Below are 25,737 nucleotides of genomic sequence, written 5' to 3'. Positions count from 1 at the left end.
GAGTTACACACCCCTCTGGAGCCATTCCTTGTTCATTCCCATCACTCTGGAGTTACACACCCCTATGGAGCCATTCCTTGTTCATTCCCATTGCTCTGGAGTTACCCCTCTGGAGCCATTCCTTGTTCATTCCCATTGCTCTGGAGTTACCCCTCAGGAGCCATTCCTTGTTCATTCCCATCACTCTGGAGTTTCATTCCTCACAACACTTGGCATGAGGATGATGATAGACGTGCTTGTGAAAAGGCACAAGGGCTCTGCATTCTGTGCAGGGTCAGGGGCTGATTCTGATTTGATCAAATAAGGAAAAAAAGTAGGTAATTTTTATTGTCATCAGCTGATATGAAAAACAATGTAGAGAGGAAAAAGCATTTTTTAAAAACTACAGACACACTGAAAAACAAGTTAGTTTGAGCTGGAAATAAAGATAATGAATGAGTCTGAATGGAAAAGAAAAGGAAACATGAACTTGGTTCAGGAATGAAACCTCATTAAAAACTAGTCTCCTTGAAAAGACTAAAGAAGTTGGACAAAACAGGAGTCTAATTCTATTCTCTCCTTTCATCTGTAGTTATCTTTAAAGGTATGGTGGTGCAAAAAGGGAATCAAGTTACATCCACAGGATTAAAAGCTTTGCTCTTGCCAGCAATGAAAAATTTTGTGCAGAGTGATAAAAATTGCAAATATGTGAGATGTAAATGAATATGGGTGGGAAAACCAATACAAATAGTTTATTTTAAATGTATGGAAGACTCATCAGAAGCAGAACTTCTGTTTGAGCATTTCAGTTTATGCATGCATCTATGGCAGCAGTGTATTAGAGGCTGTATTGTCATCTGAAACCCTTTTTGGAATAGTTTGGAATTTGTCACTAGTTCCTTGCAATGCTATATTTTATATTTCTCTCAAGCTCAGCTTAATTGACAGAGGAGAAAAAACCACCCTATTTAAGGAAGCAACTTCTTTGAACTATTTTCAGTATATTTTTATTGCCATTCAAAGTATTTTCAAAAATCCCTTTAAGTTTTCCTTAATTTAACGGGTGCCACATCTTACCAGATAGAGTTTCATTTTTTGCTAGAATTTAATTTTATCTTCTTTGCACATTGTTATGGCTGAAGATAACAAATATTACCATGCCTAAGGCTGACAGCTAAAAGATAGATTGGCTGTAGATTTGTTTGCTGGACCATTTTATATCTCTTCATTTTGGCTGCAAGCACATCACTAAAATAACGAGCATTGTAGCTTCTTTAAAGGGTAATACTGAAGATTATTTTAGTAGGCTTAAACCTGTTAACTAGTTCATTGTCTATTTGAAGACAAATTTTCAAAACTTGGATGCATAGACACCATTTGGCATGAACAGGTCTGTTCTTCAAGGACCTGGATCTGTAATGGTTCTTCAAGGACCTGGATCTGTAATGGTTTTAGCATCTTTTGGAAAAAATGGAGTGCCAGTATTTCAGAATTCTAATGTGATTATAAGTACAGAGGCCTCCCAGCCACTCTGAGTCTGAAATACACACACTAGAAATCCTTTTGTCAGATGCCACTTAAACCTGATGGTCCCCAAAACTCACATTTGTCAGAGATTCCAGGTTTGACAGTGCTCAGCCCAAGTAAATCTATGCCTGCTTCACCTCCTCAGTCATGTGGGCTTTCAGAGATTGTTCAGCACCAGAGGTGATCTTTGTTTAAGGAGCAATTTCAGAGGTTAAAGGGGGGCAGGTGTGGAAATGCTCTTTTCTCCTGAAGAAGCTGTGAAAGCAGAGTGTGTCTCTAGAGCTGGGAGTGTCTCACCTAGGGAAGGGGAAGCTTAGAGGGGATGGCGTCAAGGCAAATATCTGAAGGGAGGCTGCAGAGAGGACAGAGCCAGGCTCTTCTGGTCCAGGTGGCAGGAAGAGAGGCAGTGGGCACAAACTGAAGCACAGGTTGTAGAGTCCCCACCACTGGAGGCATCCCAGCCCTTTCTGGAGAGGGAAAATGCTGTTCCTGCACAGCTGGCTCTAGGGGACTCTGCTTGAGCAAGGGGCTGGACAGGATGACTTCCCAACGCCCATCCTCTAATTGTGTCTCAGGAAATTGCCCTGACATGTGACTTGCAGGCTCTGTGAAAATGCCTTTGTTTCTTCTGCCAAATTGTCATGAGTAAAATTGAAAAAATAAATATTAGCTTGCAAAAGAAAGAAAAAAAAAAGTGATTGCAAGAATTATTGTGGCATTATAATCTAGAAAATTGGACATAGCCATGAAGAGTGGAGTGTAGGGTTTAAAATGCATGAGCATCCAGTTGAAGACGTGCTGCAGGTCCTTCCTCCAAAGAAACATGAGGTTAGAGAGCCTTGGTATCACTCCAGCTCAGTTTAATTGCTCCACAGAAAGTGGAATGACCCTGAGAAGGGGCACTGAAAATAATCACAGCGAGCTGGCTGGGAGTTGGCTCTCTGGGGAGATCAGGGAGGATCAAACTCAGCTCCCTCTGTCCTGGCTGAAGGTTTTAACTCCTGCACTACTGGCTAAAAGAGAAAAACACTGCTGCCTTGCACTAATTGTCTTCTGGAAGAGAAGGCAGCTCCCCTTGCCTCTCATTGCAGTGCTTTATTTTGCATAAAATGGATGCTGAAAGCTCTCTTACCGATGAACAGAGGATTAACACTCCACTAGAAATACAAAGGAGCATCACAAAGTCACCCCGTGACATATGGGACAGAAAGTTTTGGGTTGTTGCGTTGCAGAAGATCAAGCCACAAGTGGGAATCAGTAAATCCAAACACCATTTTAATTATTTCCCTCTGGGATTGATGCCATGGAAGAAAAAGCTGTGGAGCTCTGTGACAATGAGGTTTCATATTTGTTTCTAAAGGGAATATGTACCAGGTTATTAAAAAATATACTGTACACTTTTTAAGACTTGAACTGTAGCTTGATTTTCCAGACTGTTTTTGGTTTTATATGTCCTTATAATTCTTCTGCATGGTGACAGAGAGAAAAGTACCTAAAATATAAAATAGCTTCTTTAATGTGATTTCCATCCATTTCAAACCAATGACTGAATTTAGAAAATTGGTTGACCAGCTGAATTTTGAATATTACGCTGTGCTATCTCAGTTGGTTTGGGTGTCGTGTGTCCCATGCCCTGACTCTTTTCAGAACCTGTAAAAGCACAGAAGTAAATTAATCACCTTGATTGAACTTAATTTTTGTACAATATCCAGCACATGAAGAGGAATGCTTTTGTGATACTTCTCTGTATTTATTTGCTACATAAATTAAAATATAAAATCCTAAAAGAATTTTTCTCCTCGAGCTGAAGAAGAGATTTAGTTAAGGAGTCAGATTCAAGCATGATGTAAAAATACTGAATCTGCCAATGCTTTCTGTATGCAAAAGCTTGGCTGTTAGTTGTGCTTTCCACAGTTTTCAGGGGTTCCTGGCACCTGGAGAGGAAAGCCACTCAGTGTTGTAGGAGGTAGAGCAAGGCATTAACGTCCATCATTTCCATCTACAAAATCTATCTAAAAATGCTGCCAGAGTCAGACCGTACCTAATTTTATCCTAGGAAATAGTTTCAGATCAGAGCAAAAGGTAGAATTAATTCTTGTTCAGAAACATTTCATTAAAATACTAAATGTTTCACAGAAAAAGAGTTAAATCCATTTACTCAATTACATTGTGGCTTATTTCAAAAGCAAATATTTTGCTGACAGTTAAAAAAGGTAAAGTGGTAAAAGACCTTCCTACTCATATAATTGAAAGATTTGAATCCTCTTTGGAAAGAAGGAGGTTAAAAAAAAACAACCAATAAAACCCTAAAGAGCTTTAAAGTCGTGGGCAGCACTTCCATACTGCCATTTCCATCAGCATATTGGAATGTGGCTGAAATACCTATTTGTGAGAAAGGTTAGGAGAGCATTCCCCTTTCTGATTAACCCCCATGGCTGTGCTTACAGGTGAGTTTTCCTCTGTTGTATGTGGTTTTTCTGGCTGCACCATCTGGCTTTGCTTTAGTAGCAGGACGTTCTCTGGAGCTGTATCTTCCAATGTGTTCTTACAGCTGGGGGTGGATTTTGTTTGCATTGTGGCTGCCAACAATTTACCTCTTTTCCTCAACCTTCCCTGCAGGTGCAGAAACCTGACGTTTCCCGCGAGCCTTCCCGAGGTGAGCATCGTGTTCATCTTCGTTAACGAGGCACTCTCGGTGATCCTGCGCTCCATCCACTCGGCCATCAACCGCACTCCTGCCCACCTGCTCAAGGAGATCATCCTGGTGGATGACAACAGCAACAACGGTGAGAGATCCTGCTTCTTCCCCTCCCTGCCCCAGGCTGCCTGTGAAACACAAACCTTGAATTCCGGCTCTTGCTCATCCCTTTGTCCTTTCAAATGTTACCCGTGTGCTTTCTCCCTTCTCCATCCCACACTCTGCTGGGCTGGCTGCAGCTCTGCACACGTGGGCATGTTGAAGAGTGTGTACAAAAGACAGGATGTTTGAGGTGTCTGGTGGGCAGAGTTTGGAATGTAACAATAATAGATTAGACCTAGCAAGTTTTGCTCTTAGTGCTTCAGAGTGTTTTCAAGCTCAGGTGCTTTCTTTCCTTTCCACTGTATGGTTCCACGTATGTACTCTCTGTTTTGTATAAAATGTCTTTCTGTGGTTCTTAGGCTTCTCCTTTAGATTTCCAGTTCTCCTCTCCTGATGAGCAGCACTTTGCTGCTTCTCTGCTGTGCTCACGTGTTGCTCTCCATGACCTGGAGGATTGCACTGCCCGTCCCTGATGGTTCAGTGCTTGTCATGGTGTTTGTCACAGGCCATGCTATGCACTCTTTACAAGTCTTATTTTCTAGCAACTTTAGTGATGAAATTTTAGTAAGCACAGAGTGCTGAACTTAAAGAAAAATTCTTTTTTCTGTGCTGGGGGGTTAGTTCTGAGGTGCTGAAATACAAGGAGAATCTGGATTGGTCGTGTTGAAGGAAAAAGGTGAACAAAGGGCTTCTCTTATCCTTGCCATCACAACTGCTGCTGTCTGGCTGTATCCCTGTAGCTAAATCCTGTGACTTGCTGTTGATGTGTCTCAGATTTGTACAGACAAGAAACTTACTGGGAAGCAAGTACATAAGTTCCCCACCCCGGGCTATGCACATCATCATATCTTCTTCTGCAGACAGTGAATGAATGAAGGAAAAACCACAATCCTGGCTCTTTAAAGTACACACAAAACTCAACAAGTTGGTGTTTTGTCCTCTCCCTTATGCAGCACCTGGCAATTTGATAGGAAAGAGCATAACATTGAAATGCAGCTTTGACTGGTGGCCTTGGCTGCAATTGAGTGAATCCACTGCTGCACCTTTCAAATGGGAGCTCAAAGAATCTGAGTGGCTGCAGGGCTTGAGGTCGCTGGACATTGATAAACTGGCCACAAAACAGACATTAAAGGAGAGCAGCAGTCTGGTGGAAAAGCAGTGGCTGCAGGAGTTTGAGTGTGATGGTGCAGGGCTGTCAGGCAGTGGCTGCAATAGTTTGTGATGGTGCAGGGCTGTCAGGCAGTGGCTGCAGGAGTTTGAGTGTGATAGTGCAGGGCTGTCACGCAGTGGCTGCAATAGTTTGAGTGTGATAGTGCAGGGCTGTCAGGCAGTGGCTGCAGGAGTTTGTGATGGTGCAGGGCTGTCAGGCAGTGGCTGCAAGAGTTTGTGATAGTGCAGGGCTGTCAGGCAGTGGCTGCAGGAGTTTGTGATGGTGCAGGGCTGTCAGGCAGTGGCTGCAAGAGTTTGTGATAGTGCAGGGCTGTCAGGCAGTGGCTGCAATAGTTTGAGTGTGATAGTGCAGGGCTGTCAGGCAGTGCTTTGGAGTTTGAGTGTGATGGTGCAGGGTTGTCAGGCAGTGGCTGCAATAGTTTGTGATAGTGCAGGGCTGTCAGGCAGTGGCTGCAGTGGGCTGGCTGCAGAGCAGAGTCACAAACAGCAGCAGCAGCTCCTGAGAGCCTGTCTCACCATGACGAGCTCGCTCACCAACACTTTGCACTGTGCTCTACACACTTGTCACAATTATTCCTTTCATTATTTCCTACCTGAAATAGATCAGAAATCACAGGAACTACTTTTTCTTTCAGGAAAACCTGTCCAGCCACATTTTTTGTTAGTACCAGTATTGGTATTGTACTGTAGAATATTTTTATGATTTTCAGGCTTGCCTTTCTTACCCTCCACTGCTTTAAATCCTTGGGTTCCTGGCCCCAAGCAGGGAGACAGAAATTGAGAGGAAGGTAACCTTTGGTTTGGCTGCCTTGCCTTGGTGTTACATGTCATTTTATACAAAATCACACTGTGCAGAGCTATAGTTAGCCTCACAGAAAAATTCAAGCCTCTACAGGATTTTATGCTACTCCTCTAACCCTTTCTCTGGCATCTCTTCCCTGCAGAAGTAAATTAGATTTCAGCAGTCCTCTTTATCCCATAATGTATGCTGAAGACCTGGTAATAGGCATGTATTTGGAACAGATGGATGTTTGGAACGGGAGCGATTGCAAAGATGATTTATGGGCTTTCCTACTATTAGTTTAAATCTTGAAATATTTATTTTGAAACTTATTTTTCCTTTTACAATATTCTGTTTTCCATTTTTTCTCCCTTTAGCATTGCTGAGATGAATCCCTTATATTTAGTGTCATTCTGTGTTTTTGTTAGTAGCTCTTTAGCTTGCGAGTGTTGCTGCTTGTAAGGTAAGTGGGTTTCTCTGGCTTTCCCTGTGGGGCAGCCACGGGGTTTGTGCTGGCAGTGGGCTCCAGCTCTGCTTCCCACAGGGATCTGTCACAATCCTCATTATCAGTGCTGTTCTTACTCTCAGCCTTTTGCCAGGGATGGCAGCTTCTCTTGACTTGATGCAAGATTTCCTTCTGTGGTGCCACAGCCGTGGGCTTCACGGGCAGGAAACATCCCACTGTGGGGAGTGACTGAAGGAAAAAGGGAGACCAGAGATCTGTCAGAGCCCAGGCACCTTTTAATGAGTCCCCAATCTCTGGAGATGTGCATTTTGGAAAAGGGCAGTGCAAGAACTAGATGGGGTTTTTTTTAACTTCCAGAAGGCTGATTTCAGAAACCATTAATTCAAGTGCATGGCCAAAGTCTACATTTGTCCTGAACAATATGTGCTACAGTATTTTATTTCTTGTACTTCAAGGTTTGTCAAGCAAATTATGTTTCTCCCAATTATGTTTCGGGAGACCTCAGTTAATCTCTTTGTGAAGTTTCCCTTTTTAAAAATAAATGTTTGAAGTTAGGAAACTGTGAAGATGCCAGTGTGTGCCACTTAAAAGCAGGAAATAGATTTTGCAGGTCCTAAAATTATGATCCTTTATTTAATAAAGCTGTTTGCATGGCTTAATGTTGTATTTCACCATACCATCTTTTCTGGTAGAATTCTGATGAAGATTGCTCTGAATTGTTTCACATATGCAGTGAAACATTAGTAGCAGGTGCATTGGTAGTAGAATTTAATTTTATTGAAGGATAAAAAAGGCACATTTCAGTGCCTACCTGTGTACTGTATAACAAGAACAAAAGTTTTATTAAAACAAGCCAAATCCAGTGTTGTTTATTTGTGTCTCACCTGGGTCTTAGTCATGTTGGTGTCTAAGCAACTGCACAGATTTCAGATGTTTTACTGTATTTTTAAGTGTCACATCAGAATCTTTCCTTTCTCCTCAGTAGTGTTGTTTGCTTTGCAGAGATAATGTATGTATAAGTTTACAATTTGGCAGTATCACTTTTTACTTATTTTTTCCTTCAAATGCAGCAGAATTTGATTTTTATTTTCAGAGGAGAGGCCTAAAAAAAATAAGTGACCACACCCATGACTGCTGCTGGTTAATGGAACATATTTAGAAGCATTGCCTGAGCTGGAGACTGCTGGCATTGTGGTTTATTTGCCCCTGGTTTGTGGCCTCTGGGGACAGGGTGGTGACCTGTGCCACTGGAGCCCTGGCTTGGCTTTGGAGTCTTTTTGCTGGCATTGAGCACCACGGCATTACAAAGTACCCCTTGAAGGTATTTTCAGGTGATTTGAAATCTCTAAAAAAGCTCTTTGTGAGCCATGATGAGTTCAGCTTCACAGGGAGGCAGTAGGCATTTCTGTGTCCAGAGTGTGCCTTGCAGAATGCAGCACTAGAGCAGTAATTATCCTGCCCTAGGACATTTTTATTTCACATTACAGTTAGTAATTTTGAAGTAGAGGCTCAGATTTTGCAAGGTTCCTTCCTTTTCCTTGAAGCATTACTTATGAATGAAATATTCCTACATGTTCAGTGTAATGATTCTCATTTTGTCCTGAGATTGCCATGAATACAGCTATTGAACTGCAGTAATAATGCTGGATGTCACAGGATGTGAATTTTACATCTTGCAGTGTTGAGAATTAGCACAGACTGTGAAAAGTGGGTTAGGTGTGACTGTATCACCTGTGAGAGATTGTCCTCAAAACAGTGACTGAAAAGAAACTTTTCAAAGAGCATCCAGAGCTTTTCACTAAAAAGCTGTATTTCTTTGGTAATTCTTAAGAGATATTTGGGAATAGAAGGTTGTCTGATTTTTATTTTTTTTTTCTTTACAAAAGCAATGATAAATAAACCTCAAGACTTCTGTTCAAATGCATGCTGGATTTCATAGCACAGAATAATCTGAAGATGGCTTGTAAATCACACAACTATGAAAAACCTATTGATAGCAATCTCCTAGGGAAAACCTTTGGTCTTGCTTTCTTTCTGTTTGGATTCTTGTTCTTCCCTTACCTGAGTGTCAGGGAAGTTCCAAGACAAACAGAAACATCTGAAAACAAGGAAATAGGCCAACTTTATCCAAACCTCATTCATTTTTGGGCTGTGGTTTATACATGGGGAAGGCTTTACTTTATCTGCCTGGATTGATTCTCTGCATTGGTTAAAGGTCTTGATGCTGAAATGGTTCTTGCACAGTCTTTACACAAGCAAGCTCTCACAAGGGTTGCCAGGGATTGACATCAAAACAGGGCTGTGCAGTGCTGGTTTGGAATCAGATGCTAAAAAGCATATATTTATGTATAGAGCAGGAAATCTGTTCCCACTGTGGATTTGAGAACAACATTGGCTGTTGTTAAAAACTCTGCATTTTACTTTAGTAAGGTTTAGCACTGCAGCTTGAATTAATGAAGGCAGTTCTTGGAGCATGTGTCTGCTGCTGTGTGTTGTGTGCTGCTGCTGGGGCTGCAGTGAGGTGTGCCAGCTGCTGGGGGTGCATCCAAAAAGGTGCAAGAAGGAAATAACCAGAGGCAAACCCTCGTCCTCTGGCCATCTGTTCCAGCCACCAGCAGAAGTCAGAGCATAATGTTCTTATTCAGAGACTGTCCTGGCCATGCAGATCAGAGCTCTGGTGGAAAAAAATAGGAACCACTAATGTAAACAGACTGTGAGATTTTTATGAGGACACTGAGTCCTGGAGATGATGTCCTAGCCTGGCTGCAGACTGTTGTTTCCTCTTACTTGTCAGTGCTTGTGAGAATGAATTTGATTCCTGCTTTAAAGGGGAGAGGTTGTGGAGCAGGATACCAAAATGAAATGGGAGAGAAGAGAAGCACACTGCTGATGAATAAGGCCATTTGTCCCAATTATTCTTCCCCCTGGTTTGGTTGGTTGGTTTGGTTTTTTTGTGATTTATTTTATGTTTGTTCTTGTTATTTGTTTGTGGGCTTTTTTGGCTGGTTTTTTGTTTGTTTGGGGGGTGGTTTGATTGGTTTTTTGGTGGTGGCAGTGGTTATTTTATTGGTTTGTTGTTTTGGTTTTTTTTTTTAATCACTCTTCACACCTTTTTCTCCTTCTGTGTTCATTCCTTCTTCTTTTCAGCCAGGGGAAGTCTAGCTCCTTGGTCTTTATTGTCTCAGTCCACTTTCCTTGGGCTTCTTCTACCCTGGCAGTCTGTCCCCCATTCCCTACAACTCATCCTTCTCTGTGAGCTTGGGGTGTCCATTTGGCATGTTCTCAAATTGCAGGGTACCTGTGCCTCCTGTCATCTCCTCCATCCCACTGTCTGCTGCACTTTCCCACAAACTGCATTCCTCCATTCTCCCCATCTCACCATGCAGCTTCCCCTTGCTTTTAGCTGCTGTCATTTAACTCCTGCCTCAATCATCCCTCCCTGCCTCCCTCCACCCTCCAGAAATAATCTGTTCCTTCCCTTTTTTAGGCACATTTTTATCATTTCCCTCTTTCTTCCTTTTTCTCCCCATTGCTTCCTTTTTCTACATGTTTTTCCATTCTCTTTTGTTTTCATTTAAGAATATTTATGGAGTATGCTTTTCACCAGCTTTCCTAACTCTCCCCCATGCCTGAGCTCTGTAGTCCATCAGGCACAAGGACTGGAATTGCGGCACATGAGGGGGCAGAGACAGCATCTGCTTTTTGTGTCCTTGTCACCATAGTTGTGTGAAAGCTGCTTGATAACCAGCATGGGGTTTATACTGGGAGCCATCACAATCTCCTTTCTTTATACCTCCAGTGGAAGATCCTTAGCCTTGCTTTTCTGGGCAATTAGGGGAGTTCAGTGCTGTGGGACCATTTGCCTCTCTGGAAACTCTGTGTGCTCCAGAGGTGCTGGCAGTGACAAAGTGACCTTTCAGCAGAACACTTATTTTACCCATCTGCAATAACCCATAGTTGAGTCTGTTGGCATGGCTGGAAAAGCAGCATTTCAGTGTGTGCCAGCTGATAGCAGCAGCTCTGGCCACATCAGGGGGCAGCTGTGCCGGCCAGAGCTTTTATTTGATAAATAAATAAATACGTTTTCTGTGTCAGACTGAGCACTCCAAGCCTGAGGACTGGCCTTGCTTCATGGTGGCTGTCTTTTACCTTGGATCCCAGCTCATCCTGCGCTTCCATCCACATCTGCTGTGTCCCCTGAACAGCAAGAGGCACAGTGCACAGTCAGGGTGTTCCTGTCCTTCATCCCCACTCCTGTCCCTCATCCCCACTCCTGTCCTTCATCCCCACTCCTGTCCTTCATCCCCACTCCTGTCCTTCATCCCCACTCCTGTCCCTCATCCCCACTCCTGTCCCTCATCCCCACTCCTGTCCTTCATCCCCACTCCTGTCCTTCCTTCATCCCCACCCCTGTCCCTCATCCCCACACCTGTCCTTCATCCCCACTCCTGTCCTTCCTTCATCCCCACACCTGTCCCTCATCCCCATTCCTGTCCCTCATCCCCACTCCTGTCCCTCATCCCCACCCCTGTCCCTCATCCCCACTCCTGTCCCTCATCCCCACTCCTGTCCCTCATCCCCACTCCTGTCCTTCCCTCATCCCCACTCCTGTTCCTCATCCCCACTCCTGTCCCTCATCCCCTCTCCTGTCCTTCATCCCCACTCCTGTCCCTCATCCCCACTCCTGTCCTTCCTCCCCAGTCCTGTCCCTCATCCCCACTCCTGTCCTTCATCCCCACTCCTGTCCCTCATCCCCACTCCTGTCCTTCATCCCCACTCCTGTCCCTCATCCCCACTCCTGTCCTTCATCCCCACTCCTGTCCTTCCTTCATCCCCACCCCTGTCCCTCATCCCCACTTCTGTCCCTCATCCCCACTCCTGTCCTTCATCCCCACTCCTGTCCCTCATCCCCACTCCTGTCCCTCATCCCCACTCCTGTCCTTCATCCCCTCTCCTGTCCCTCATCCCCACTCCTGTCCTGCCCCTGTTGTGACACAGCCCTCGGTGTCAGTCCCCTCATGTGCCTGCATGGTCCTGCTCCCAGCAAAGCCTCAATAAATGACAGTTCCAGTTTCTAGCTGATGATGAATAGCTGCACACTGGCACTTTGGGCTATTCTGGAAGAATGATTTGGGTGAACTTATAGAAAATAGCACCACCTGTGTCAGGTGTGATTCAGAAGCCAGATGTGAGCACATTTAAAGGCTGCAGTCACGTTCACTGAGAACAGACTTGGTTTAAGCTCTTCTGGTAGTGATGAGGAATTCACTCTGTGTGCTTTGAAGGTGCTCTGAGCTGCTACCATCCTGACTCTGAGGATGCCAGCACATAAACACTGCCTTGGTGCACTTCTCAGCACCATCACTGTGATTTTAGCCTTAAAATTAATCTCTAGAGAGCTCTGAGAAATTGCTTGATTGGAAAACTTTTTTCTTCCCCCATTTTTTCCCCTCTCACATTTGTCAGATTATTTTGCCTTCAGAAATGCTTGAATGGTTCCTGTTGATAATGTTCTCCAGCACAGGTCACTGAGCTCAAGCAGCAGCCACAGGTGTGGGTTTGGTGCAGTGGCAAACACTGATGCAGAGCTCATGAGAAGTGCCAATATCTCTTGATGTCAGGAAGATGCTGTGCTTTGATCAGATTCTTTCTTTGGACGTCTTTTCCCATGAAGTCTGCCACAGAAATTGTATTTGAAATATTCTAGTAATGTAAGCTCTTGTGAGCCTGAATGACTTCTTAAAGGATTTCTTTCTCTTTCCTTATCAGAAGAATGGCACTTATAATTGAAAGAGTTTGACAGGGTGTGGGGAAATACTCTGTAGTGTCAGACAAAGGAGTCAAAGGATTTTGTCCTACAGAAAGTTAAGAAATGAAAATTGCCTTTCAAATGAACTTCATTAAAATTTACCTTTTCTCCTCAGCCCAAGCATACTTTCCTTAAAAAGAAAAATGAATGAAAAGATAACTTTCATAAAAATCAATGCTGAGTTTTTAACTTTAAGTAGTGGCAAAACTTCCTGCCAGAGCTGATAATTTCAAACACTTCAATTTCTTTGTGATAGAACCTCAAAATTCCTGATGTGCTGAAGGGCCCAAGATATGATAAGAGATTTGCCTAAAGAGATGTTCAAGTATTTCACTAAATGATAAAAATCACTTAGCAAAATATTTGAATAAATTCCAGATTAATCTTTGGTCGCCACACAAAGGCACATTTATAGGCATTGCTAGATATTTTAAAGGCATTGTGGAACCTACTGTAAGTCTAAAATTCAAGTAAAGAACATTTTAACAAAGAATATGTCAGTTCTAAAAAAACTGAATCAGTTCATGTTGGCTTTTCTTTTGGCCTGCTTTTCTGTAGATATGCTTGGCATCAAGTTTTTGAAAGTGTTCCCGAAGTATATTCAATGGCCAAATTTTAAATGACTCCATTTCACTTGTTCACTGCTGGTAATTTCTGGGATGTTTCTAAAATGGTGTTCCCTCCTTCCACCCTAGAAAAGGAACCTGTTTAAAGCAGAGTGCTTCAACCAGCAGCCTGGGAAAACTTTGGGGAAGCTCAGTTTAAAACTTTATGGAAAATGTGATGAAGGTGAATAAAAGCTAAAATTTTCATTTATGATGAAGCAATCAAGAAGGGAATAGTGAGGGTTTAGGGGTCAGGCTGTGGGATAGTGAGGATTCCCGCTTGTGTTTCCCTACCTGGGTTTTGTTTTCACTGGGCCCCCGTGGGCAGAGCTGCTGTTAACCCCACTTGGGGAGCTGCTGTGGGGTCTGGGGGTGCTGGAGTCTGTAGGGATGGAGATACCTGGAGGTTATGTGCTGAGAATAGAAACACCCTGCACGTTCCTTTTGATTTTCACAAGGGTCTGGGAGTCTGGCAGCTTTGGGTAAGTTCTGCAGGCAGTTTCCTGCAACCAGGGAAATGCTGCTCTCCTGGCAGTCTGAGAGGTGACAGCTTCTGACTGTCCTCCTGCGTGGAGCTGAGTTCTCCTACCACACCCCTATGGCATTTTGCAATGGAGTTTGTGAATAAAATGATGATTTTATTTTTATTTTTTCATATTAGTTTCCTTTCAAACAGAATCTAAGAGCAATGGTAGATGCTTTTTGGTACCGGCTCAAAGGACAATTTGCCTTTCATTAAATTTAAAGGGCTTTGTCTGCACTGCAGTGTGAACTTTCCACTGGGTAATTCAGAATCAGGATGAATGCTAAATAACATGGCAGCATGAATCATTGTTGTTTTCCTTTGGCAGCAGGGAGAACCTTGATGGAATTGCTAAGTGCTCTCAGCTCTCTCCAGACAGCTCCGTGTCGGCTGCTGCATTGTTCCTCTGCTCCTCACTCACACACTCCTTTGGCCCAGGGCCTGTCTAATCATTGCTTAATCTTTCAAAAGCTGCCACCTTCTATTTACAGCAATCTTTTCAAGCAGTACAAATACCAGCAGATTTGCATACAGTAGAAATAGAAATAATTGGAAAAAATAAGGTGAAAAATAAATAAGAAATGGGATGTTAACAGCATTAATGTTTTATGAAGGTGGAAGAAGAATCTGCGTAGCTAATCAAATAATGGTGAAGTTTAAGGAAGCCTAAAGATATTTCTGTGGCTGAATAGACAGTCTGTCAGTCTTACAGGCTACGAAATAATTATTCCTCCCGACCTATTGCTCCTAATCTCCAGCTTTGCTCATGTACATGAAGTGGAAAGAGAACAACAAGGTCTTCTAAAATGAGAAAGAAGTTGCAACTCATTTGCCAGCAAATAAACAAGTTGACAACTTCTCTGCCAGCAAATAAGCAATGATTTCTGTTTTTCATTACCATGAATGACTGCAGTGTCAGTACCTGAAAAATGTATTTACATTCGTGTGTCAAATAAGTGCCTGTGATTCCCTGCCTTGGAGTGTTATTATTTCTGCATGGGCAGCAAGTCTGAAACACCTCCCTGTGCTCTGCTTCTCACGTGAAATGTCCAGGATTACGTTTCAGTGCTGTTTGTGCCCTTGAAGCTTCTTTGTTGGTGGTTCATGGGCTTTGACAGGCAGTTTGGAACATGCAAGTGAAACTTGATGGTGCTGGGTCTGCTTTTGGGTGTTCCTGTTTCCAGAGAAATGGTTTTGCTCTTTACTGATTTCCCCCCACACAAATGGATAAAACTGGAGGAACACTGAGGCAAAAGTTGTGTGACTGTGTGTATGGTCAATATCTCACAGGCAAAGATAAAATGATTCCACAATTAGTTTTAATTTTTATTAATGCTATTTGTGCTGCACGGTGTTCTGACAACCTCTGGAATGCCTTGTGTCTAAGAGGGAGACCTGCTGGACTCTGAAGGTTCCTGCTCTTCTAGGAATGAATCTTATGTCACCTGAGCTTAGAGCATTAGTCCAGTGTAAGAAAAGAGACTTAGGAAAGCTTTTTCACCAGAAAAATTCAGCTACAGCATAGCCAAGGAAAAAAAAAAAAAAGGCAGAGGTTGGTTAAAAGAAAGGAAGATTTTTTTTTTGACTGAGAAGCAAATACTTTACAGAATTCCCTTCTCCTGGGGAACCCAGAGGAGAAACTAAGGACTAAGGACAAGAGAAACAATCATGGTTATGGTTATGTTATGGTTATATTGCCTTTTTCTTTTTTTTTTTCCCCCTTTCTCTAGGTCTGCACACTGCTAGAGCTATCTGAAGTAAGCAGTGTCTGACTTTGGAAATTTTCATTTAGTCTGTCTCCTTGCTTCAGCAATTATGTCTCCCAGAGGAGGAGAACATCACAAAATAATGAAGTTACAGGAAACCTCAATGGCTTGTTAGAAGGAACATCGTCACACGTGGACACAGAATGATCACACAGATCACAGCAAGAGCAATTTCAGATGAAATAAGAGAATTTGTGCTTTAGTTTTACCCTACAGGCCTGAGAAGATCAGTTGTTACCCAGTGATACAGAAGTACTTTACAGGCTGCCTGACACCCAGGTGACCCTGAGCAGTATTTTATGTAACTACAACTAAACTTTTGCTGATGTGCTCTTCTCCTGAGATCTGAGCACGTGTCTCCAGAGCTGCATGCCCCAGCAGGAAGAGCCTGACCCAGGGAACGTTGCTGGTTCATATCCTTGAAGACACATGGAGCCTGGAGCTGCTCTGTGCTTGTCTCTCAGATGGAAATTCAGCAGCAGGAGTACTCTGCACAGCTCCAGACACCATGTGGGCAGGAGACACATCAGGAAATCCAGTTTAAAGCAGCCAAAATGGCTATTTTACTGCATGCTGCAGAATGGGATTTTCTGATGGTTTTGCAGATGTGCAGTCACAGTTCCTGAGGTGAGAAAGGTGCAATAATTTTAGAGTTCAGGCTTCCATCACAGACAGCTCTTGGTGCTGGTGTGCTGCCATTCTCAAAATGGTGCTGAGATTAAACAAAGCATGATACTAAATCTAGAGAAGATGAGATACCTGAAAGCTCTCAATTGAAAATTATTTTTAAAAACTAAAGGGAAAAAAGGGGTTATTCAGCTACTTAAAAAGTTTAAGGGTTTATTTTACTTTTATTTTTTCTATAGCTCTTTTTATCCTTCTGTCAATACTCCATCTTTACCAGATGTCTAAAGCTTTTAATTTATGTCAGCATTTGAAAGGTGCTGATTCCTAGGACTCAAATTTTCATTAATTGGCAGTGTTCTACAGTGTGACATAGGTTCTTTCTTGTGACATAGAAAAATATTCTCCATAAAGTTGCATGGTTAGTCCAGAGAGGATTTCCACCAAGGGAATTAAAGGCAGTCCCTCAGGGGTGTTAGGTGAGCTGAAACAGCCCATCTCCTCACATTAGAAATGGTTCATCACTCCTGAGAGAGTCCTGTCTTCCCAAAGGATGTACCTGGAACCTCTGTGATCCTGTCAGCTCCCACCAGAGCCTGCAGCTCCTTGGAGCACCCAACTGGGGCAAACGGAGTCTCCCAGGAAAAGGATGGCAAAACTGAGCCTGAGTCACCTGCAGAGCTCTGAAATTCATGCTGCACACTCTGTGCACCTTAGCCATGTCCATATTTATGCTTTTTACCACTCTTTCAATCACACACAAAAATTAGGAAGTCAAGGGTCTTTTAAAATACCTAAAAAAGAAAAATCTTAGGGAAGGTGAATTAATAAAATGGTCTGTTAAACTAACCAGCATTTTATGGCCCTAGACTTGAAATACTGAGAGAAATTACTTAGATACAGTAAAATGGAAAAAAAAAAAAAAGGGGTCTAATCAGCTTTCCTTATAGTGGAAAGTACCCTAGAAAAATACGCCTGTTGCTTCAGAATATATCAAACTGAGTTTAATCAACTGTGGGTTACTGCATAATAGCTCAATCAACTTCAGGTCAGCAAGAAAGAAAGTGGAGGAATTTTTTAGTAGAACTATAAAAGAAGATGCATGTTCAATAGTTTGCTTGACTTCCTGGGTTTGGATTATCGAAGTTATCAAAGTAACATGAAAAACAGCAGTGGGTGATTTACCTCTCTCAGGATCTTATGCATCAAGACTTGGCTCTGATGTGTGACAAAACATATTTCAAAAATGGCATGAATTTTTATGGTGTTGCACAGTGCTGTGTGCACCCTGTGGTTTAGAGTTCATACAGAGTGTTTTCTAGAAAATGCTGAACTCTCTGGCTGGATTCTGCTCCACTGCTACTCTGGCTGTCTATTCCCATCAGAGCAGTGGTGGGACAATTCATTTAATAAAGAACAATGCTCACTTAGCTTAGACCAGATACACCCTGAGTTAGCAAATCTCTGTGATCCATCTGGAGATGGATTTTATTTCAGTTAAGTTTCCACACTCAGAAACTTTTAATCACAGCAGGTTCCTCTGGTTATCAGATCCAGGCTTTCTGCAGACTTAACTTCCCCTACCTGCCCATCTCCAGTTGGACTAAGTGGATTTCTGATTCTGGTCATTTTTAAAGGTTCCTATCAGTGTGAAACTGCATTTCTGTCTGTGCCAGACATGCCCATTACAGTAGGAATTCCTGTGATTTATATAACTGGCTGTGGCAGGGGAACAGTGTTTTCTCTGCCTTTGTACTGTGTTTTTTAAATGTGATGCCACTTGCAGTTTCCTCTGTAATCAGTCACTCGTTCAGTGCTTTCCTGGCTGAGAAAGACCTATAAAAGCACCAGTAAGTATGAAATAAATATGTTTCTATTTTTTAATGGGTCCTTTTAGAAATGGAAGGTCATTCTCTGGGAGTTTTGGATAATTTGATTAAAGATACTGTTGAAATTGAGGAGTAAACTGCCTGTATTATCCTATTTCCAGCAGAACCCAAGCTGACTAAGCCTCAGCCCAGGGGCTCAGTAGCATCCCAAAAGAGGTTGGACCAGTGACAGCTGAGAAATACACAAATTATACAGAATAAATGGCCAGTTTTGAAGGGAGCAATGCACAGATCTCTGGCACTGTAGGCACTGTACAGTAATCCTGGCAGTTCCATGTCTGTTTGGTGGGATGAGGCACTGCCAATGCCCTGTCTGGTGTTCTTCTGGAAAAAATTAGCAGATTTCTCTGCAAATATTCTGCAAGACATACTTTAAGACAACTCTGATTCCAACTGTTTCATCTCCCCCCGGAGTCAAAACGTTGTTTCTGTGAGTGAAGTGTGCAGAGGTGCTGGCAGAGCAGGAGCAGGAGGGCTGGGGCTGGATCTGCCAGGAGACGCTGAGCATTCCCAGGACAGGCAGGAGTGGCAGCAGGTTGCTGCTGTGGCTGTGCAGGATGTTTCTGCCTTTCTCCATAGGAGATAAACACCTCTCCAACCTGGGCCAAGTCACAGCTCCACCAGGGAAGACTTGAGGAATTACTCTGCTTGCTCAGGTCCATCCCTGGCGTCAGATCCCAGGCTCCTCAATGTGTTTACTCGGAATTTCTTTCAGCTGACTCTTTTGCCAATGTGCTGTCACTGGCACAGATGATAAAATGGGAGGGAACAAGTCTGCTCAAGAAAACCTCACTTAAAATTTGGTCCCCTTTTGCAAAGCCTCTAACCCTGGTAGCTGTCCTGTTCTGTGCATTGTGGGCTGAACACCTCATGGTGCAGCCAGCTGTGCACATGGATTTATGTTCTTTTGTGAGCTCCCACATGGAAACAGGGAGGTATTCCTGGTTTAGGTGCTATGCAGCAATTAGATGCATAATGGATCCCATCCTCCTTGATGCCATTCCATTCAGTGAAATTATTTGTGTCATATGAACAATTTGTGTCATATCATGAACAATGATTCAGTCTCTTGGCTTCCATAAACAGAGTGATAATTCATCACAGATTTGATATATGCATGGTAAAATAACTTTAAAATCCAGGGAACTGTATGTACTGTGACAACTGTCTGGAGTATTTATTAGACAATTTACAAATTCCTGTCATCTTATTATTCCATTTAACATCAAGAATACTTTAACTAACCAAATGAATTTCTTTCTGAAGGGAGTTCAGTGCAAATCACAAGATGGTTGTAGACTTTTTGTCTGAGATGGTAGATGAGTTTCATTCTTAATCAGCTGATTTTTGTAAATTTTGATTTTATTATTTTTTTAAGTGCTGTACAATACTTTTCCTTGAATCAGTTATGTCCTTGGTGAGCTTTGATATATTTTATGTTTTCCTGGTTTAGATTTTAAGACTTAAATTACTTACTTTCCCTTCTTTTATTGAAATTGAAAGCTTTATATCCTAACACCTGCCCTGTATTCATCCTGCAATTCCATATTTGAAGTGTTTTTTTCTCAGACTAGTTCTTTGCTCATTTTTTGATTGTGTTCAATTGATTTGGCAAAGGAAATTTGGATGGTTTTTCCATGTTCTGTATAAAAGCTGGTTTTTAAATGTTACTGATGACTGTGGAGGGTTTAGAGCCAGCTCTGTGCCTTGCCAAATCACTGAAGCTCTCACTGCCCCAGGCTGCTGGTGTGAGTGTCCAGCACTGCTGGGAGGATTCTCTGGATCGTGGCAATGGAAATCATTCTGTCATCCCATTTCCCCATCCCAGGGCATCCCAGTGAGTGTCCAGCACCACTGCTGGGAGGATTGTCTGGAGCCTGGTGATGGGGATGGTGCTGTCATCCCATTTCCCCATCCCAGGGCATCCCAGTGAGTGTCCAGCCCTGCTGCTGGGAGGATTCTCTGGATCCTGGTGATGGAGATGGTGCTGTCATCCCATTTCCCTGTCCCAGGGCATCCCGAAATGCCAGCTCACACAGCACGGCTGCTACAATGAATTTGCCTTCAGAAATCTGTTCATATTTATCAATCTTCAAAGGGGCTTGTTACTCCAGAGCAGCTCCTGGTCTTCAGTTTATGAGGAAAAGGTGTTCTTGTCAGTGGAGAGTTGCAGAAAGAGTTTTAGGTCTTTTATGCCAGTTTTTTGGTTCTATGGCTCTTGTAAGTGGTTAGCTTGAAGAAAGTTATTTTAATGGTTTCAGATGCAAATATCTAGACTTAATCACTGCAGATTTGGGGTTTGTGCTTTTTAACTGTGCCAGACAACAGACTTAGGTGTACTGTTAATGTGTCTGTCTTCACAGTGTGCTTCATTTGATCCATCTCTGAAGAGCATGGGACAATATTTGCTGAGTAAACTTAAAAGGAAATGAGAGAAACCTCTGTCAGGATTAATTGGAACAAGTGTCTCTCTGTGCTGGGCCAAGAAAAAGGATCAGATGATCTCTCAAAATCTGTTTAGTGCTGCAGTCTGATGGTATATTTGTCAAACTATTTTCAGACTTTTACCTGAAGAGCACTAAGGTGAAGTTCATAAACATTCATTGATTAGCCAGCATGTGGATTTTCAGGCAGGGATTTCATATTCAAAGAAACCTCTTATAGTTTCTGAAAGCCATAAAAATATTTCAGGAGCCGTTGTTCCTGTTGAAGGGAATGTGGCAGAGTTGCAGCCAGCAGTAGAAACAGTTCTCTCTGTATTTGGTAGGTTTATTTTCATTCTACTGTAAGTAATTTCTGACCTCAACATTTTGGGAGGCCTGGACAAATAGGAAAAAATGAGATTCTTTGGAAGCCCTTAACAGTGCTGTGAATGTTCTTCTGCCAACAGGCAGAGCCAGAGATATCTTTAGTAGCTCTCACGCTGTAATACTCAAAGTAGTTGCTCACCATTGACTGTGTCCACATGAAAAACTGTTTTTGAGATGTACTTTTAAACAGAGATGCCTGTAGATGGAAGAAAAACCATCAGGCTCTGCAATCTGTTTGCATTATGTATGGGGAATGCACATAAAAAGCATAAAAAGGCTCCCAGCTTGTTCCTTGCATAACAGCCTGTGGTGCGTAAGATCACCAGATTCCTTCGCATTAATGCTTCCTCATTCACCATCTGCAAACAAGGAATTGCAAGGCTCAGTTCTTCAGCAAACTGCTGCTCTTGGAAGTCCTGTGACAGAGCAGCCACAGCTTGATTGGTGTTTATTAGCTGCTGTTCCGTAGATTTAAAGTGGAAGTGTTTTATAAGTTAGTCACTGATCGGCAGAGTTTCATAACCAGTGAAACACAGGGGGCTCAGTCCCGTTATTTCACCACTGCTGAGCCCGTTTGTTCAGCTGGATGCTGCAGTGTTGAGTCTCTGCAGGGCTGTGCAAATCAGAAAACTTCTGCTCAGTGAGCTAATCAAGGGCTAAGGAAACAGACATCTGTTTCAAAAACCCTTGACCTTACAGTGGCAGAAACATGTGCTGAGTTTCTTGGCTGGGTTTTATTTTATCTATGAAATTGAAAAATGTTGTTATTAAAATCAGATTGTGTAAAATTATGACTGGAAGTTGCAAGCTCAGAGAAGGGCCGAATCACTCACAGCCCAGTTCCTGTATTGCTCTCAAACCAGCTCCTCAGTGTTGTAATTTGTTCTGTGTCTGCCTCTTTATTTTCTCAGGAGATAGGTGTGCATCCTCTCCGAGGCAGCTGTGAGCTCTGTCACAGTCACAGCGTGGCTGAGGTGACCCCTGCAGACCTTCTCATCCCTCCCACCTGCTCCAAGCTGGGTCAGCTACACCCACAATCACACCCAGTTAGGTCCCAAGATCTCCAACCCCAGTAATGTCTTTGTCACACTACTTTAAAAGGTTTAAGGTGACTGGAAATTTAAGCCAGAAATACAAGTTTAAAACTTGAAAAAATGTTGACTGCATTTTGGCATGTGAACATAATCACTGTTGATTTATGAGCCCAGCTGAGCCTCACTGGCTGTTCTTGTTTAATTCAGATGCTGTACGGTTCTCACCAAAGCTGCTCTTGTCATCTTAATTCACAGAATTATTTCTGATGGCCAGATGCTAAGGAGTTGTAAAAGTGCCTTCTCTTCAACAATTAAAAGGATTGAGCTTCAGACCAACCTCTCATGTGACTAAAAGTCTGTGGTTATTAAAATGCCGATTGAAAGAGAATAGTTGGAACTATTTTAAGAATGCCTTAAAACTTTAAGAATGCCTGAAATGAGTCCCAAGGGGCTGAGCCAAGCTGCTCCCAGAGCTGGACACATCTGCACAGTGCTCCACGTGCTGGAGCTGCCCTGGCTCTGTCCTCACGGGCTGTCTTTACTTTGAGTGCTAAATCCCAGGTGGGTGTGCCTGGTAACAGTGAGACCGTGGGTATTTCAGGCTTTCAGACAGAGGTTTCCATGGTGCTGGGTCGTGCAGTAGTGAAACACAGAGTTTTTATGGAGAGGGTGAAATGACTGGATTTTAGTGAAGAGAATGACAGGATTCCAGTGAAAAACCTTCAGGAGGTGCACCCTGCTTCTCCTGCTGCTTTTGTTCATTACAGTGCAGGTCAAACCAAGGGGATCAGTGGGTTCCAAAATCGAAGTAGCAGATGGGTGGAGAAAAATAAAGCATTGTTTGATAAGGGTAGGCGTTATGTGTGCCAAGAGGAAATGGAGATGTAGCTCGTCCAGATACTCATGAATTTTACATAGATTTGATCCCAGCTGGTTTCAGAGGGATTTGTGACTGCTAGGGCATATCAAATCCCAGGTCCAATTAGCATTATTAGGGGAGGATAGTCTTGATGAGAGCAACAGGATGGGGGAGAGGAATTCATTAGGGAATGGTCACATGGAAACGGTGGTGGCATGGTTTAGTATTGAAGGGACACGCAGCCCTTGGAGTTTTATCCAGGGATAACTTGTACCACACTCTCTAATTAATGTCTTTAGATTGACTCCCTCTGTTTACTAAGATACAACTGATACATTCTTTGTTTATCCACCTGAAGGGATTAAACAAGGCATGTACAAGACGAACAAATCTTTATTAGGATTTGATACAAAAAGCCTTTTCTGAAGCACGATTGTGGCACAGCAATTTTAATTAGTTTTCACAAATGCTTCCAATTAACACATACAATGTTTGCTTTTTAGCTACCAAGAAGATTCACTCACACAGCAAATAAAAAAAGGAATCTTGACATAAGCTTTCGTGTGCAGCTTAGCAAAAAGACTGAGAATAACTTCTTGTTAAGAGCTGGTAGTCTTTTTGGCTTTTCACAAAGTTACTTGCTTTTGCCATAGGTTTGAGCTTTTTGTTCTTCTGCATGGTAATAGAAAAAAAAAATAAAAATCTCTCTTTCCATGTTTTCAAAGAGATGTTAGGAAATCTCCTGGTTCTCCATGTTTCTATCACCCTGATTTGTCTGTGGTGAAAGACAAATTGGAGACATTGACCAGTCTCCAATTTGTAGTATCTGAGCTGTGACCACTTTTTGTTCGCCTCCTCGGGTATTTTGTCTTCTTATGTTTATGGCATTTACTGGAGTAATTTATTTTCCTGATTTGAGTTCCCCAGTTGGAGCTGCAGCCTGTGGTTCAGGTTCTCCACTTTAGCTGCTTTTGCAGGTAGCAAGCCCTGGCAGTTCCTTTGGCAGCAGCTGTGCAAGCAGCTCTTGTGAGGAATCTGTAAAGCTCCCAGCTAGGAGCACTGTGCTGAATGCACTGGCTGCATTTGATTTGTTGTTTATGTCAAACTCCTACGTGGAAAACGCTGGATTATCCGTGTGCTACTGCTATGAAACCAAAAAGTGAGCGTTTAACATAATTTATTAAAATAACATGAATTTCTTTTACTCTGTTTCCATAAGCAGAAGCTTGCTTTAAGTGTACTTCATCGTACATATGGAAGATGCAAGGAAGAAATTAATTACCCTTTGTTTAGGCCACTGAACTCTCTCAGAGTTTGCTATGTAGGGTACAAATTACAAGTTACACGTTTTTAACTTAATATTGGGCAGGTTTAGAAAGCGGGGGTGATGTGAGACCCTTGGGGTTGGAAGAGCCACACGCCTCAGGAGGCTTCTAGCAATTTCTCTGTGGAATAAATGCTGCTCAGGATTGTAAGGTTTGGATATTAACTTCATCTCTGGGTTTAGTACCCATGGAAGCAACCTCCTCCTTGACATGAGAGTACAGCTGTGTAAACCCTCTGAGGTTAACTGAGATAAATGCAATGTGGGAAAATGAGATCCTTACCCAGCCCAAAGGTGTCCTTAATGCAACATATTGCAGTATGCAGACAAGGTGGAAATGCAGTGCTTATAGATGGAGAGGATTTAATCATGAAAACTCATTACAAATTTAGCTGTTCAGGAAGCATTCTTTTGAAGATGCTAAAGGGTTTAAATCTGAGAAATCAGGCAGTAACTATTCTGAAAAATGTGGATATACTGCAAATCAAATTGCAAAACATTGCAAATAAAAATCCAGTCCAAGGAAATTAGCCATTATCTGTGCAGAATCATTATTCCCAGTGAAAGGTCAAACAGGATACTGGAAGAATTGCATAGGAGGTAGTTTCAAGCCTTTGGATATCTATAATAAGTGGAGTCTGGTAGTTTTCTGCAAAGCTACAGACTACAGCATGGCTGGCTAAATGAGATACAGGCAGTACTTAATGCTAACAGTCCTTCATAGAAAGGTGTCCTGGAAAAAACTTAAAATTCCCAAGTAATATTTTTATGTAAATGTCAGGAATCAGAATTTTAATGTGTATAAAAATAATAATGTCAGTAAAAATTAAGCTGGGAGCTCTTATAGAAGTAATTTAAATTTTCTGCATTTATTGAGAAAATGAAGCTGTTTGAAAAATGTAGTGGGGGAGGGCCTGGATACAAGTGCCCATGTGTGTGGTTTTCCACATGAACAATCCTGAGTTTTCCTTAATGGGCAGTGACTGATGGGTCCCAGGAGTCTCTCTGCTTTGACCATAGGTGTGCAAGCCTTGCTTCAGAAGGTAAGTTTTGAAGTAAAGGGCTCAAATGAAATGCCAAAATAAAAAAAAAATATAAAGGAAACAAACAGAAATATTAGCAGGAGGCACTGTCATTCATGAATATTCTCCTCTTTTCCTGTTTTCCTAATACTTAATAATAATAATAAAAAAAAGCTTTTAAATGTTTCTTGTTAATTTTTTAAATTTTTTGTTAAACCTTTCCTCAGTGAGATCTGCCAGGAAGAGAGGCATTTCAGTGCCCAGGTGTTGTTTGTGATTCACTCCATTTTCTGAGACCTTCACGGGGTGATGTGTGGGGCACGCAGAGAGAGGAGCCTGTGCCAGGCAGGCCAGGTCAGGAGCTGCTGGGTGCTTGCTCCTTTCCCAGGCAGCCCAGCAGAATTCCCTGCTTTCCCTGCCAGAACCATGGTCACAGCAGGAGCAGGAGCTGTCCCTCCTTCCCTGGAGCTCAGGATCTGCAGGAACCCGCAGCTCCAGCTGCTCACTGGGCTGGAGATCCAGGCTGCTGGACCTGGGGGGGCTCTGCCTTCCTTCAGCACGCTGAAAATGCACTTTGCTGCTGCTGATGTATAAAAAATGGCTTTACTGCCAGTTGCTCCTTGGGAGCAGGAAAGGCAAGGCTGGAGTGTTCTTCTGTGTGTGCCTGACATTCTTCAGTTTTAAAACAAAACACTCCCAATTAAGCAGGATTTAATCAAATCTTTCTCAGGCTGCAGTAAGATGCTAAC

General features: G+C 42.6%; 1 protein-coding gene across 2 annotated transcripts in view; it reads left to right on the top strand.

Annotated features, from left to right (window-relative positions):
• Positions 1-25,737, top strand: part of GALNT18 (polypeptide N-acetylgalactosaminyltransferase 18) — a 215,670-nt gene that overhangs the window by 95,196 nt on the left and 94,737 nt on the right. For both annotated transcript variants that reach the window (XM_058850246.1, XM_058850236.1), the window contains exon 4: positions 4,126-4,292. In XM_058850246.1, coding sequence (XP_058706229.1) covers positions 4,126-4,292 — 167 coding nt within the window. The remainder of the gene's footprint in view (positions 1-4,125; positions 4,293-25,737) is intronic.

This window comes from Poecile atricapillus, chromosome 1 (assembly GCF_030490865.1).
Source record: "Poecile atricapillus isolate bPoeAtr1 chromosome 1, bPoeAtr1.hap1, whole genome shotgun sequence".
Taxonomy (NCBI): domain Eukaryota; kingdom Metazoa; phylum Chordata; class Aves; order Passeriformes; family Paridae; genus Poecile; species Poecile atricapillus.
The sequence above is the reverse complement of the archived record's forward strand: the minus strand, read 5'-3'. Positions and strand labels throughout refer to the sequence as shown.